We start from the raw sequence: 14,888 nt of genomic DNA, 5'->3' as shown, positions 1-14,888 counted from the left end.
AATATTCTTGGTAGAAATTAATAATAAATTAAGATAAATATTGTATGTTCAGTAAGCATGCACTATGACTTGACAACTTTCTTGTTATAATTCAAGGACTTCTAATAAAAGTATATCCACCAAAATATTTGTATTTTTGTCTTCATGCAACTTACGATCCAGTCTGGACATGTTGTCCATTTCTTCTTCTTGCATCAATTGTTTGCGTTTGACACGAGGACTCTTGGAGAATGGGTCAATGCTGGACTCCAAACTGGCCACTGACCCACCGAATCGAGTGGAACGTAATGTCCCTGTGCTAGATCCCATCTCTCCATCATAGCCCTGGAACAAGACAGAGGTGATCTCTAAACTTTTGTACAACGCCAGAACTGAGAACACTTGAATGTTCTAAACAACAGGTGTCACCCGCAGGTGCCTCATTGTGACTCCAAACAAGACAGATGGATAACACATTGGTAAAAACATGATGTGTTTGTGAAACACTGATGCCTGTGTATGACAGTAAACTAATTCTGGTATTCATGTACAGAAAAGTCTTGTCACAAGAATACACATATGAAATACGAAAGCCCTTTGGCTGACACTATCACTAACCATTCATGAGTTATGGCCAAGGTTAAAGTTTTTGCAGACAAACAGATGGGCAGAACAAATCACTAATTAAAAGAGCACAAAAATTGTTGTAACTTTTTCAAACACTGCTCTTTTTTTTTTAAAACAATGAAGAATTTTTTAATCCAATATCCTAACTAACTGATATCCTAGCTAACTGATATCCTAACTAACTGATATCCTAACTAACTGATATCATGACTAACTGATATCCTAACTAACTGATATCCTGACTAACGGATATCTTAGCTAACTGATATCTTAGCTAACTGATATCCTAGCTAACTGATATCCTAACTAACTGATATCCTAGCTAACTGATATCCTTGCTAACTGACAACTTGCTATGATTATTTTCTGTTTGACCTTACCTTGACATACAATGACCTCTCTGTTTTACAGTCATCCTTTGATTTTGATAGCCAACGTTCACAGTAGAACATGTAGGACTTGTTGTGGTCCGCTACATCGATCACCTCCACATAGTCAAGATACCACGACGGATTAATGTTTTTATTGTCATGCCAGATTTTGATCCTGTAGATTTTGCCTAGATCTGCTGCCTCCATCTTGAATACGTCAATCTGAAAGGGAAAAAAATTGGTGAATTTTCATCAACTTTTAAAAATACAGTGATGCATATTGAAGAAATTCTTGTTTCCAATATTTGGTATGCTTGTTTTCTTGGTAGGTACTAAATCTATATGTACAGCATATCATCATCATTTATGACTTGAGATACGTCATCTCCTGAACATTCAACAGGTAAGAAAGATCCCAAGTTCATTTTTACAGAATCTCTAATTATTTACGTGATTTCTCTCAAACTTGTCCCTGTATGTTTCAGAATTGGCTAACTTCCTCTCTCCTGTATTTCCCATTTCTCCATAAATGTTGATGAATACATTAGCATCTGTCCCTGCACTAAACACATCTCCAGTGTGAACATTTATGGTGTACTGTTTCACTGAAATGTCAAAACACAAGATACAGTTGGTCTTTTTTTCAATATTCAATATTAGTAACAAAAATGATATTAGTGGAAATACCAAAACACAATATCACTTTTCCCAGATATCAAAACCTTTACCAAAAATTCTTCTGAGTTTCCATTAGACTTGAATTCTACTGTTTCAATTAGACTTTAATTCTTCTGAGTTTCCATTAAACTTGAATTCCATTAGACTTGAATTCTACTGTTTCCATTAGACTTGAATTCTACTGAGTTTCCATTAGACTTGAATTCTACTGTTTCCATTAAACTTGAATTCTACTGAGTTTTCATTAGACTTGAATTCTACTGAGTTTCCATTAGACTTGAATTCTACTGAGTGTCTATTAGACTTGAATTCTACTGAGTTTCTGTTAGACTTAAATTCTACTTATTTTCTATTAGACTTGAATTCTACTGAGTTTCTGTTAGAATTGAATTCTACTGAGTTTCTACTAGACTTGAATTCTACTGTGTTTCTGTTAGACTTACTGATGAGTTTGTCCTTGACCTTGACTTCCTTCTTCTCCACCTCACCATCCTTGCGTATAGTCTCCTTGATAATTTTTTCAGGCACCAGTTCCCGCACTATTTCCTTGTCCTCTTCATCTCGTGCAAGCCAGCGATTACATGGGAAGACATAGAGTTTAGAGCCCTGAAAAAATCCAGACAAAAAATTGACATCAAGCAATGCAGGCAAGCCAAAAACGAAACCATTCAAAGAAATCAGATTTCTAACAGCCAATAATTTGAAAATCTAAATTCTATCAAGACCTATTTTTTGGAACGTGACACTTAATATATAGCATCTTTTCAGCCGATTCCCAAGTACAGATCCAGCAGCACATATGAAAAAGTTTTATAAGTTCTTTCAAATCAACAATTTAATGTCTATTAATGAGATTTTTTGAAAGTATGTGACATTATACTGAATCAAGCAGCTGTAAAATGGCTGCAATAATGCCAGAACAGCGTAAAACCATAAACAATCAACTGAATCTAGATACACCAGACCTTAGATTAATTACCAGACCTTTGATTAATTAATGCTTGTAATGGTTACTGTTGCAAAACATGTCTGAGTAAAAATATGAAAAATGATTGCAGTGGAATCGGTTTAAGAACCATTACCCTAAAGACGATTTCAAAATTCAGAGAAATTTGCTTTTTTTTAAAGGTTTCTGCTATATCAAACACAGAAAAAAATCAGTCCGAACAAAAATCTACTGTACTGTAAATCAACTAGTATTTGTGTCCTGTAAACCAAATAGCAAATAATATTTGTGCACTGTAAATCTACTATTTGTGTACTGTAAAACAAATAGTAATTGTGTACTGTCAAACAAATAATAATTGTGTACCATAAATTTTCTGATACATTTATCTCTGTACTTACATGTAAAAACCAACTAGTATTTGAGTAATGTAAATCTACATGTACTAGTATTTGTGTGCTGTAACCCTACTAGTAAATGCAAACTGTAAATATACTAGTATTGTATTTGTAATATTTGTTGTTGCTACATACAATGATCATTCAATGAACATATGCATGTCAACTGGATGCTTATTCACAAACCGCAAAGTAGAGATGAATCTTTATTCAAATCTGCAGTACATTGTAGTTAAATGTTGGTTTACAATCTGCAGTACATTGTAGTTAAATGTTGGTTTACAGACTACAGTGCATTGTCGTTAAATTTTGGTTTACAATATACAGTACATTGTAGTTAAATGTTGGTTTACAATCTGCAGTACATTGTATTAAATGTTGGTTTACAATCTGCAGTACATTGTAGTTAAATGTTGGTTTACAATCTACAGTACATTGTAGTTAAATGTTGGTTTACAATATACAGTGCATTGTCGTTAAATTTTGGTTTACAATATACAGTCCATTGTAGTTAAATGTTGGTTTACAATCTGCGGTACATTGTATTAAATGTTGGTTTACAATATACAGTACATTGTAGTTAAATGTTGGTTTACAATATACAGTACATTGTAGTTAAATGTTGGTTTACAATATACAGTACATTGTAGTTAAATGTTGGTTTACAATCTACAGTACATTGTAGTTAATGTTGGTTTACAATATACAGTACATTGTAGTTAAATGTTGGTTTACAATATACAGTACATTGTAGTTAATGTTGGTTTACAATATACAGTGCATTGTTGTTAAATATTGGTTTACAATCTGCAGTACATTGTAGTTAAATGTTGGTTTACAATATACAGTACATTGTATTAAATGTTGGTTTACAATCTGCAGTACATTGTAGTTAAATGTTGGTTTACAATCTACAGTACATTGTAGTTAATGTTGGTTTACAATATACAGTACATTGTAGTTAATGTTGGTTTACAATATACAGTACATTGTAGTTAATGTTGGTTTACAATATACAGTGCATTGTTGTTAAATATTGGTTTACAATCTGCAGTACATTGTAGTTAAATGTTGGTTTACAATATACAGTACATTGTATTAAATGTTGGTTTACAATCTGCAGTACATTGTAGTTAATGTTGGTTTACAGACTACAGTGCATTGTAATTAAATGTTGGTTTACAATCTGCATTACATTGTATTAAATGTTGGTTTACAATATACAGTACATTGTAGTTAATGTTGGTTTACAATCTGCATTAGATTGTAGTTAAATATTGGTTTACAATCTGCAGTACATTGTAGTTAAATGTTGGTTTACAATATACAGTACATTGTAGTTAAATGTTGGTTTACAATCTGCAGTACATTGTATTAAATGTTGGTTTACAGACTACAGTGCATTGTAGTTAAATGTTGGTTTACAATCTGCATTACATTGTATTAAATGTTGGTTTACAATATACAGTACATTGTAGTTAATGTTGGTTTACAATCTGCATTACATTGTAGTTAAATATTGGTTTACAATCTGCAGTACATTGTAGTTAAATGTTGGTTTACAATCTGCAGTACATTGTAGTTAAATGTTGGTTTACAATATACAGTACATTGTAGTTAATGTTGGTTTACAATATACAGTACATTGTAGTTAAATGTTGGTTTACAATCTGCATTACATTGTATTAAATGTTGGTTAACAATCTGCAGTACATTGTAGTTAATGTTGGTTTACAATCTGCATTACATTGTAGTTAAATATTGGTTTACAATGTGCATTACATTGTAGTTAAATATTGGTTTACAATCTGCAGTACATTGTAGTTAAATGTTGGTTTACAGACTACAGTGCATTGTAGTTAAATGTTGGTTTACAGACTACAGCAGTTCTAAAAACTGATTAAACAATTTAAGTATAGTGCTCATAATCAGTATATACCATCAGTGTCCAAAGTGAGAACTATTAAAAAGCTACAGAACATAAGAAAACAGAAGTCATGGTACAACGCAGGACGTGAGAACTGAAAGTTTGGACAGAACTTCTAACAGTGCTAGAACAAACCTGAGTTAAACGTGTCCGACGAGATCCCTTCATAAAGTCAAATTTTAATTGATAATTAATTAGATGGAAATCAGATCATATGATATGCATAACTCATTTCTTGATATATGTTTGATTCATTCACAAAGAGGGACTTTAGATATTTTCTCTGCATTTAATTGTGACATCTAATGGGAAATATTCAGACTGTTGTCGTCAATGACATTTTATAAAATGTTACCAAATTCGATAATAGATCCATTATTGATAGTTTGAATTATCTATAAAACAAATAAGGCTCCATTAGTTACCTTTCCAGCACTGTTCAGAGTCCGAACCTCCACTTTTTCCAAATGCCATCCAGCAAACAAACCGGCATTGTCATGTCCGATTCGTAGCTTTGTTAAATCCCCCACGTCTTCCAGCTGTAACATTTATTTGAGCATTCAATAACAGAGATTTTCTCTGACAAAATATGATTAAATTCCTCTCCACTGACAAAGAATTAGTTGCCCAAGTCCATTCAATTTACTTACCTCAACGACAAAAACATCTGCTTGACCCTTTTTGAACTTTCCTGACCTCTCCTGTTTAGTACATAGTGATTTCTGTTGCGTGTACTGATTGTCTTTACCGAACAACTGTATATACACGTCCGCACTGGTGTCAGCTCCAGACTTGTCACTGGTGTAAGTTTTGATTTCATAAGGAATACCTAGAATACCAAAAACAATATAGCATATTAACATTTGAATAATCAATCTTCTCATTTTTCTTAGGTTATCCAATTGACACTACAATCTTTGTCACACAAGTATATAACTATAATCAAACAAGCAAACAAACACCTTTCTCACTTTGATGACAATTTAATGGACAAGATTTGAATGCCCCTCACTAAATTGACAATAACAAACACTACACATGCAGCATTTTTCACATGGACACATCTTCAAAACTTTCATAATTTTTCAAAACAAAAAAGTTGGCAAATGAACCACAAATTTCTGACCATCACAGAAAATACTTATGTTAAAGTACCAGGCAAATACTGATTGGAAATCCATTGGTCTCTACTTATATTGTCAATTCTTACATGGTGTATATTCTTCAGTTTCAAGGTTCTGCGGAAACAGTTCCCTTTCAGTCTTGCCATCATCTTTTCCTTTGGCTAGCCACCTGTTACAAGGGAAGGTCCAGGATTTCCCCAGAGACGGACAATCAATGATAACCTTGTCCAACAACCAGTCCGAGCGGAATCCTGAGTCATCGTGGCTTATACTGAAAACGATGGTACATACATCACTTTCTAGAATAAAACACACATACATTTCAGATTTCCTAATGTTGGTATCAAAAATCAGTTTAGAGAAATTTTGTTAAAACTTACACAATCTTCTCGAGTTCCCCAATGTTGACAACTTCTAAGACAAATTCATCGTCATGTCCTGCTTCAAACTTGTCAGAATATGTTAGAGAGGATTTCAAAGGAATCTTATCTGCAAATTTTGATTCATGATTTCTACTTTTGTTTCATTTTGGTGCATGTCATCACATAAACATACTGATCATCTATATATTTTTGTCAATTCACACTAAAAAAAAAACAAACAAGAGGCCCATGGGCCACATCATATACCTGAGTTACCTTGGCCTATATCTGAAGACTTTCCATATATATTTACATGTAAAACCTTAGTCGAGGCCATGATTTTTACAAACTTGAATTAGCACTATGTCAGGCAGCATTCATGTAAATCTCAGCTCTTTTGGCTCATTGGTTCTTGAGAAGATGATTTTTAAATATTTTCTCTATTTATTCTCATGTAAAACTTTGATCCCCTATTGTGGCCCCAACCTACCCCCAGGGGGCAATGATTTGAACAAACTTGAATCTGCACTATGTCAGGAAGCTTTCATGTAAATCTCAGCTCTTCTGGCTCATTGGGTCTTGAGAAGATTTTTAAAGATTTTCCCTATATATTTCTATATAAAACTTTGATCCCCTATTGTGGCCCCAACCTACCCCCGGGGGCAATGATTTGAACAAACTTGAATCTGCACTATGTCAGGAGGCTTTCATGTAAATCTCAGTTCTTCTGGCTCATTGGCACTTGAGAAGAAGATTTTTAAAATTTTTCCCTATATATTTCTATGTAAAACTTTGATCCCCTATTGTGGCCACAACCTACCCCCCGGGAGCCATGATTTGAACAAACTTGAATCTGCACTATGTCAGGAAGCTTTCATGAAAATTTCAGCTCCTCTGGCCCAGTGGTTCTTGAGAAGATTTTTAAATGACCCCACCCGATTTTTACATTTTTGTGATTATCTCCCCTTTGAAGGAGGCATGGCCCTTTATTTGAACAAACTTGAAAGCTCTTTACCCAAGGATGCTTTTGGCCAACTTTGGTTATAATCGGCCCAGTGATTCTTGAGAAGAAGATGAAAATGTGAAAAGTTTACAACAACGCCGCCGACAGACAACGGACAAATTTTAATTAGAAAAAAAGCATATTTTACATCAATCTATATTCAAAATTTGAATTCACAATTTATTTTAAAAAATTACTTTCAATTTGACTCTGACATTAAATGAATTTATAAGTGTAATACAACTGAATTGATATTCAACTCTGTACAATTCATTTACAAACCTGTTTGATCTTTGTCACCATAAAGCTTGACGAAGACATTGGCATTTGTACCGGATCCAAACTCTTTCCCGGTGATCACATGAATATGGTAGGTGGTCATGGAAGCTGAAAGGTCAAATGCGGTTCATTATAATTTACACATTTTACAAGAAAATACTTAAACTTGAAAATGAAACATAACAAAGATGATTACACAACCCACCCACCCCACCCCCATATTGTCTCTCCACTGTAAGACACCATCTTGATCTATGAGTAGGAAGGCATGCAAAATGCTTAATTTTTCCAACAGTCATATCAATAGTAACATTCAATATGCAAAATTACATGTACTTTTATACAGTATTGAGAATTACCCATAAGGCAAAGCCCATAATAGTAATGCATACCAAAACATATCGATCAATTCACACGATGAGAAACTCACAAACATTTTCATACTTCATGATTAAAAAAAAATTTTTTGAGAGATCTTGCAATTGTATCATTGAGAATTCCCCCCCCCCCCCCCCAAAAGTGCACCGCCACGGCACATGATACGCCCGTCACATATTGTTAACAGTATAGATTGTACCCATTAAAACATTTTTTTTTATATCACCTTAATTAAATGTCACAGTGACCTTAAAGTAGGATGCGACACACTTTCTACCTAAGATGCATTAGTTGACCAATTTTGGTGATTCTAGCTCTAATAGTTTATAAGTTATGAGCCGGACAAGTTTTTGCCATATATGGCCATATCTTCTTAATGAAAAGTCACAGTGACCTGGTTTTAATGTGCGACACACCTTCTACCCAAGATGTATCTATGTATCTACAGACAAAGTTTGATGATTCTAGGCCTTGTAGTATTTAAGTTACGGGTCGGACACGAAAAAGCTAACAGATGGACGGACAGACGGATATCTTCTTAATGAAAAGTCACAGTGACCTGGTTTTAATGTGCGACACACCTTCTACCCAAGATGTATCTACAGACAAAGTTTGATGATTCTAGGCCTTGTAGTATTTAAGTTACGGGTCGGACACGAAAAAGCTAACAGACGGACGGACAGAAACGCCATACCATAATACGTCCCGTCTTAAGACAGGCGTATAAAAAACTATCAATCCGCAGAGACCCGAGACAAACCTTTAGTTTCCAGTGCGACTTCCATCCTGGCCGAGTCCTCCCGTTCCAGCTTCCTAAGCACAGACTTGTCCACTGGGACCAATTCTCGACAAATCTGGCCATCATCTTTATTCGTAGCCAGCCAACGCTGACACAGGAAGTAATATCTAAAACCCAAAAGTTTTCAATGTGAAAACGTTTCCATACCTTTGAATGACCTTCAAAATACTAAGCCATTAATTCACAAAAACATCTTCTGCAAATAACAACATATCCATCAAGCAAATCCACGTACATATCAAAATTCTGATTCATTCAAGGCCCATAACTCTTACTTCAAGCATTCTAACTGTACATCCTTGCTGTTACTATTGCTGAATTACAGCTTGAATGAGATTCCTCGTGTGAACTTTAACCTGCACAGTGTTTGTACTTACGTCTTTTTATTTTTTGTATCCTCCACCTCGACCCTGTCCAGAAACCAGGCCGCTCCTACCAGTCCAGTGTTGTCATGTCGGATTCTACACTTGGTCAAACTTCCAAGTTCCATGGCTTTTAGGGTGAAAATATCCTCCTAAAATTTTCACCATACACAGTTAATGAACAACTTTAACATTAAATTCTTTATTACATACAATTAATTTATGCGATTTGCCTTTATTGCTAAAATCAAGTCTTGCTTATATTCATCACTTTAATTAATTACTGTACATAGACTGCAGTACTTTAGTATATACCACTCTTGGTTTGATCTTTTTGAAAAAAATTTCAAACTTAATATTTGAGTTTTGTTATTTAAGAAATTAAAATTTGAGTAAAATCTCAAATTTAAAGGGACTGATTCACGATTTTCCCCAAAATTTTGTTTTCACTTTTAATGATCAAAATATATTGTCTAATGTGTTTAAAAGATTTTACACAAGAATTAAGGTTATACATCATCACAGAAGCTCAATTTAGGGAGTTTATTATTTGTTTTGTAAACAAAGATTGCAGTATCTTATTGTTTAAGAAATTTTCAAAAGAAATGGATATCAATCTAAGTTTATTATATTTTTCACATTTCAAGCATTCTTTGGGTAAAATGTGTCATCTAAAAGTTAAAATTTGTGACTATGCAAAATTAAGATGCTTTATATTACAAAATTAACATTTCACTGGTTTGTTTGTATACATGAAAAGATTTGAGTCTTTGTTAATACATAACACAGATTTAGGGCTGAAATACTGCTTTCATTCTTGCATTCAGAAGGTCAAAATTTTGGCTGTCAACATTTATTCAGTTATATTTTTTAAATCTAGCATCAAAAATGAAAAACATTTTTTTCAAAAACCGTGAACCAGTCCCTTTAAGTCCAAGTTTTGATTTAAGTTTTTTTTTTAAGAAATCCATGCCTAATTTCATATTCTTGTAAATTGACGTTGAATAGACAATTTCAATAAATCAAACAATTGAATAATACAATAAGTTATAAGGAATGTATTGTATGTGTATGTATGGGGGACATTTTGTATTATTATATGATTGAATAATTCCTAGCTCTCTCATCGGCTGAGATCCAACAATGTAGAAATCATACTATGTTATGTTTACCTGCACGTGACCTTCCAGGTGAACATAAGGAATTATTTTTTCCACATAGGACCAAAAATAGGTCGGGAACTTTCAATTTGATGCGATCGATTATACTTATTTTTGCCGTCCAATGAAATTCCGCGTTTCTCACTGGGTTCGGCTAAGATTTCAGCAGACGTATATAAACACTAGAAAAATGGCGAGGTTTGTTTTTTAATCATTTAATCATATAATAAAACAATTATTGCTGTTTTTGAGGTCAATACGATGATTTAGCCACCTTCTAAGTACAATATTCACCTCACCCTACGGGCTCGATGAATATTGTACTCCTCAGGTGTCTTAATCATCGTATTAACCTCAAAAACAGCAATAATTGTTTAACATTATAATACTAATAACAATTTCTATCCATAATAATGATTATTATACCTCAGTATGAGAATTCTATGCAACGCATAATCTGATTGGTCTAGACAGTCACGTGCCAGGGAAGACAAAACTTCATATCTCCCTCTCAAACATCATATCTCCCTATCATATTTCCCCTTGGGCAGCTTCGTGCATTTTCCATAAATTCAACGTCAAAGTAGACGAAGTGTATTGTGACGTCACAATAAGTCCGAGTCATTCTACTTTCATAGTTCGTAAGGCACAAAATATGCAGGTCTCTGATATACAGTTTTAAAATCGACTGATTTTGGTTGATATAAAAACATGCAAGTAAATCAGCATTCAAGGAGAATGGAAATACAAAAACTGGTTATCATATCACTGTGTTTCGCTGTTTGTACCTTCTATATATACGTTGACGGCGCGGTGTTACTGTTAGGGCGATCTCAGCTACATACATGTACGATGTATAGATGAGTAAACTCCAATCTCAAATACAATTTTGTAGTTTTGCTTTGTTTCAGTATAATAAACAATTTATTGCATGAATGTTAGGGAGATATGAAGATTTATTCACCCAAGAAAAATCATATTCCCCTCGGGCGTTGCCCTCGGGGAATATGATTTTTCCTGGGTGAATAAATCTTCATACCTCCCTTACTATCATGCAATAAATGTATAATATACACTTGCAATACCATTAACACTAGCTTTCTAGATTCCATAAAATCAATGTTTACCATGGTTGCTGTGGAAAATTTTTTTTTAATGTGTTTACTTTCATTAAAATACTGTCTTTTTTACAGTAACAACAGATTTACTGTACGAAGGTTGATTAATTTTTAAATGTACCTTTCCGGATTCGAACTTGTTCATGTTTGTGCTGCTAGTTTTGAGTTGTCGTTCCCCGGAGTCTATAGGATTGTTTTTATAGCTGCCAAACAATGTGACAAACACATTGGCATCAGTTCCAGCACCGCTCACTTTTCCTGTGTACACCCGAACAATGTATTCCACATCTACAGAAAAAGACAAAATCACATTCAAAGAGCTGCGAAATAGAGAACTTATGAATATATCGCTATATTTTCTCAGTTTGACTTATGAAAGGGTCAATGTTATATTTTTAAATAATTCTCTAACAAAAAAGGTACCCAACTGATACGCTGGTAATTTAAACTGTGAATGTGTGTGTACAAATACACATGCAAACACACACACACACACACACATTCAAACATAATTTTTATGTAAACACACACACATGTATAGATACAATGTCTCTTTCATTAGAGTAATTTAAAAATCGGTCAAAATATATTCAAAAATGTTTATATATATTTATATATATATATATATATACATATATATACATATACACATGTATATATATATATATATTTATGTGTGTGTGTGTGTGTGTACATGTAGGTATATGTATCTAATTAGATAATATCTGTGATCTACATGTATAACCAAAAAATTTAGAAGAAAATGTAATTTTCTTATAAAAAATACCAAACATGATTATAAATTAGAGGTAGAATTTTGAATGAAGTACCATCCAGAGCTCTCTTGAGAGGTCTTCCATCTTTATCTGTTGGGGTCAGCTCTCGAATGATTTGCTTGTCGCCTTCATCAGAAGCAAACCAATCATTGACAAAGAACCAATAATCAATGGTCTCCTCCCCATCATAAACTTCATCCTCTTCTTCCACTGTTTTCAGCTCCGGTTTTCTCTGCTCATGTAAGAGTCGAGAATAAAATTTTCCAACAGTAAAAATAAAATACTCCATCCATGAATTTAACAACATCTTACGAAGCTAAGTTTCATCAAAATCATACAAAATTTTCCAACAGTGAAAAAAATACTCCATCCACGAATTTAACAATATCTTACAAAGCTAAGTTTCATCAAAGTCATACAAAATTTTTAAACAGTGAAAAAAATACTTCTGATCTGAAAATTTAACAACATCTTACAAAGCTACATGTCATCAAAGTCATACAAATTTTTTTTAACGTAACAAATACAAATGCATATCATTTCATTTCAATGACTTTGAAAAGATACTTCTTTTCCCCAACAACACACAAGTGACGTCAACAGGAGTGAATGCTCATTATCAAGATAACACTGACCCTGAGGCTTCTCTTGCGCCTGGGGGTGGGGGAAGAAGATGAGCTGCTGTCCGAATCCTGGTCTTCATGCTGCTGAATAAGGGACTGCCTCCTCTCCTGAGCTGCATTGACACCGGGAGACTTATTAGTCTTATTGAACTTCGCCCTTTTCTTGGTTCCTGCTTTTGGCTTCCTTTGGATCAAAAACTGGAAGACAAAACAAAATTCCCAAATTATTCACTCTAACGGTAGATTTATAGATTTATGGGGAACGTTTTACACTGATTCAGAAAACTTTTATTTACCTTCTCTAAGTGCCACCCAGCTCCAAATCCTTTTCCATCATGTCCAATTCTAACCTTCAGAAGGTCCCCGATGTCCTTTTGTTCAATCTATGAAAAATATACCAGTGTACCTGTAGGCTTCAATACACTGGAAGATGCTAACATTTTCTATCATAAAATTAATAATTAAAATAAGCAGGTAATATACTTATCTAACTTTCACTTAACTTAATTTTCATATGATAAACAATATGCTAATTTCCATTTAAAAGAGAAATTGAATTATCTTAAAATTGATTCTAAAAGCAAAGTGAAAAAATTCTGATGAAAAACTTATGCTAAAAACAAAACATGTTTCTAGTTGAAGTTGGAATTCATTACATTTATTTTTTAGTACAGAGTTAGTGTCAGAGGCACTGAAGAATAAATGAATAGTAAAAGTCAGTGACTCTAGAAATTAATAGTTCTTTATTTACCTTAAACTTCTCTTTCATTCCACGTTCAAAATTATCTGATCTATTATTGAGCACAATCTCGTCAGTTTTCCCCTCCGTGCCATACATCTGCACAAAAACATTTGCATCGGTTCCCGCTCTTGCTTTGTCACTGGTCCAAATTGTCACTTCATAAGGAATTCCTACAATAACAAGCACGCCAGTCAATACCGAAAAGCTACAAATCACAATAAATACAACAAGCTTGTTACAAATTAAATGAATAGGGAAATAATTGAATTTCTCTTCATACATATATAGATGTATAATTATATAAGAATGTATCTAAATTTTATTCATATTCTTTTTTTTTTAAATAAAATTTTAAATACACATATGACTTATGAAAATAGCAATGATTCAATGTTATGTAAACAGTCAATTCACACTGCTCATGCACGACTGCAATCTACATCTAACACGATTAACTGCAAGTCATTGATCACATGATCAAATTCAATCAGATCATACAATATTTCTACAAAATTCGTATCACAAAAACTTCATATATAAACAACAGGCAAGACAATCACTAGAGACTACCATTATAAGCATGAGAAAATCAAATTACAGTGTATTATCAAATCTCTAATATCCTAAAAACTGCTCAGGAGTCTGCTAGATAAAATCAAATGGGGTTCCGGGGTGAAGGTTTGAAATGAAAATCTATATATTCTCATGCAAATCTTACAAACCCTCTTCATTACAGTCGAGATTCACTGATGAGAATTTAGCTGATGCTACATTTAAAATGTAAAACAAAAAAATCATCAAAAGGCCTGACAGTCTGAAATATGCAGATATACTCTTATTTTTCAATGTCAGTGCATGTATTTCAGTTGAGTCAATTTTCTCATTCTCATTTGCAGAGCATATCTTTTCCAATAGAATAACTATTCAAGCAAACTGATACACCAAAATTTAATTCAATATGGCTCTTAACACATCTCATATAGAGTATGATTTTGCCATCCAAAGAGTGATAATCATGCAAGTCGGTCATTTCATATGAATTTTTTTAGTGCTTTCCAGAATTCTAAAAAAAAAAAAGTATTTCGTTGACAAGCAAGAAATTTTAGAGTCTATATTTGTTGTGATTTAATGCATGATATGAATATCTAATAAAACATGCCTAGAAGACTCAGACAGACAATTGGATTTTAAGATTAAAAAAATATCTATGAAAATCAGAAATGTTATTTGATAATA

General features: G+C 33.3%; 1 protein-coding gene across 2 annotated transcripts in view; it reads right to left on the bottom strand.

Annotated features, from left to right (window-relative positions):
* Positions 1–14,888, bottom strand: part of LOC125683838 (lipoxygenase homology domain-containing protein 1-like) — a 59,697-nt gene that overhangs the window by 10,596 nt on the left and 34,213 nt on the right. Inside the window, exons 21-37 of one of the 2 annotated variants that reach the window (XM_056141649.1) lie at positions 13,662–13,822; positions 13,207–13,293; positions 12,923–13,108; positions 12,342–12,519; positions 11,633–11,799; positions 9,249–9,385; positions 8,833–8,978; positions 7,698–7,802; positions 6,431–6,539; positions 6,137–6,321; positions 5,577–5,755; positions 5,352–5,465; positions 5,062–5,088; positions 2,099–2,261; positions 1,428–1,582; positions 987–1,199; positions 156–324 (exon numbers count right to left, since the gene is read on the bottom strand). In XM_056141649.1, the coding sequence (XP_055997624.1) occupies positions 156–324; positions 987–1,199; positions 1,428–1,582; positions 2,099–2,261; positions 5,062–5,088; positions 5,352–5,465; positions 5,577–5,755; positions 6,137–6,321; positions 6,431–6,539; positions 7,698–7,802; positions 8,833–8,978; positions 9,249–9,385; positions 11,633–11,799; positions 12,342–12,519; positions 12,923–13,108; positions 13,207–13,293; positions 13,662–13,822 (2,481 nt within the window). The remainder of the gene's footprint in view (positions 1–155; positions 325–986; positions 1,200–1,427; positions 1,583–2,098; positions 2,262–5,061; positions 5,089–5,351; positions 5,466–5,576; positions 5,756–6,136; positions 6,322–6,430; positions 6,540–7,697; positions 7,803–8,832; positions 8,979–9,248; positions 9,386–11,632; positions 11,800–12,341; positions 12,520–12,922; positions 13,109–13,206; positions 13,294–13,661; positions 13,823–14,888) is intronic. The other variant, XM_056141650.1, reaches the window with a different exon arrangement.

Source organism: Ostrea edulis, chromosome 6, assembly GCF_947568905.1.
Source record: "Ostrea edulis chromosome 6, xbOstEdul1.1, whole genome shotgun sequence".
Taxonomy (NCBI): domain Eukaryota; kingdom Metazoa; phylum Mollusca; class Bivalvia; order Ostreida; family Ostreidae; genus Ostrea; species Ostrea edulis.
Note: the sequence above shows the minus strand (reverse complement) of the source record. Positions and strands in the feature narration are given on the sequence as shown.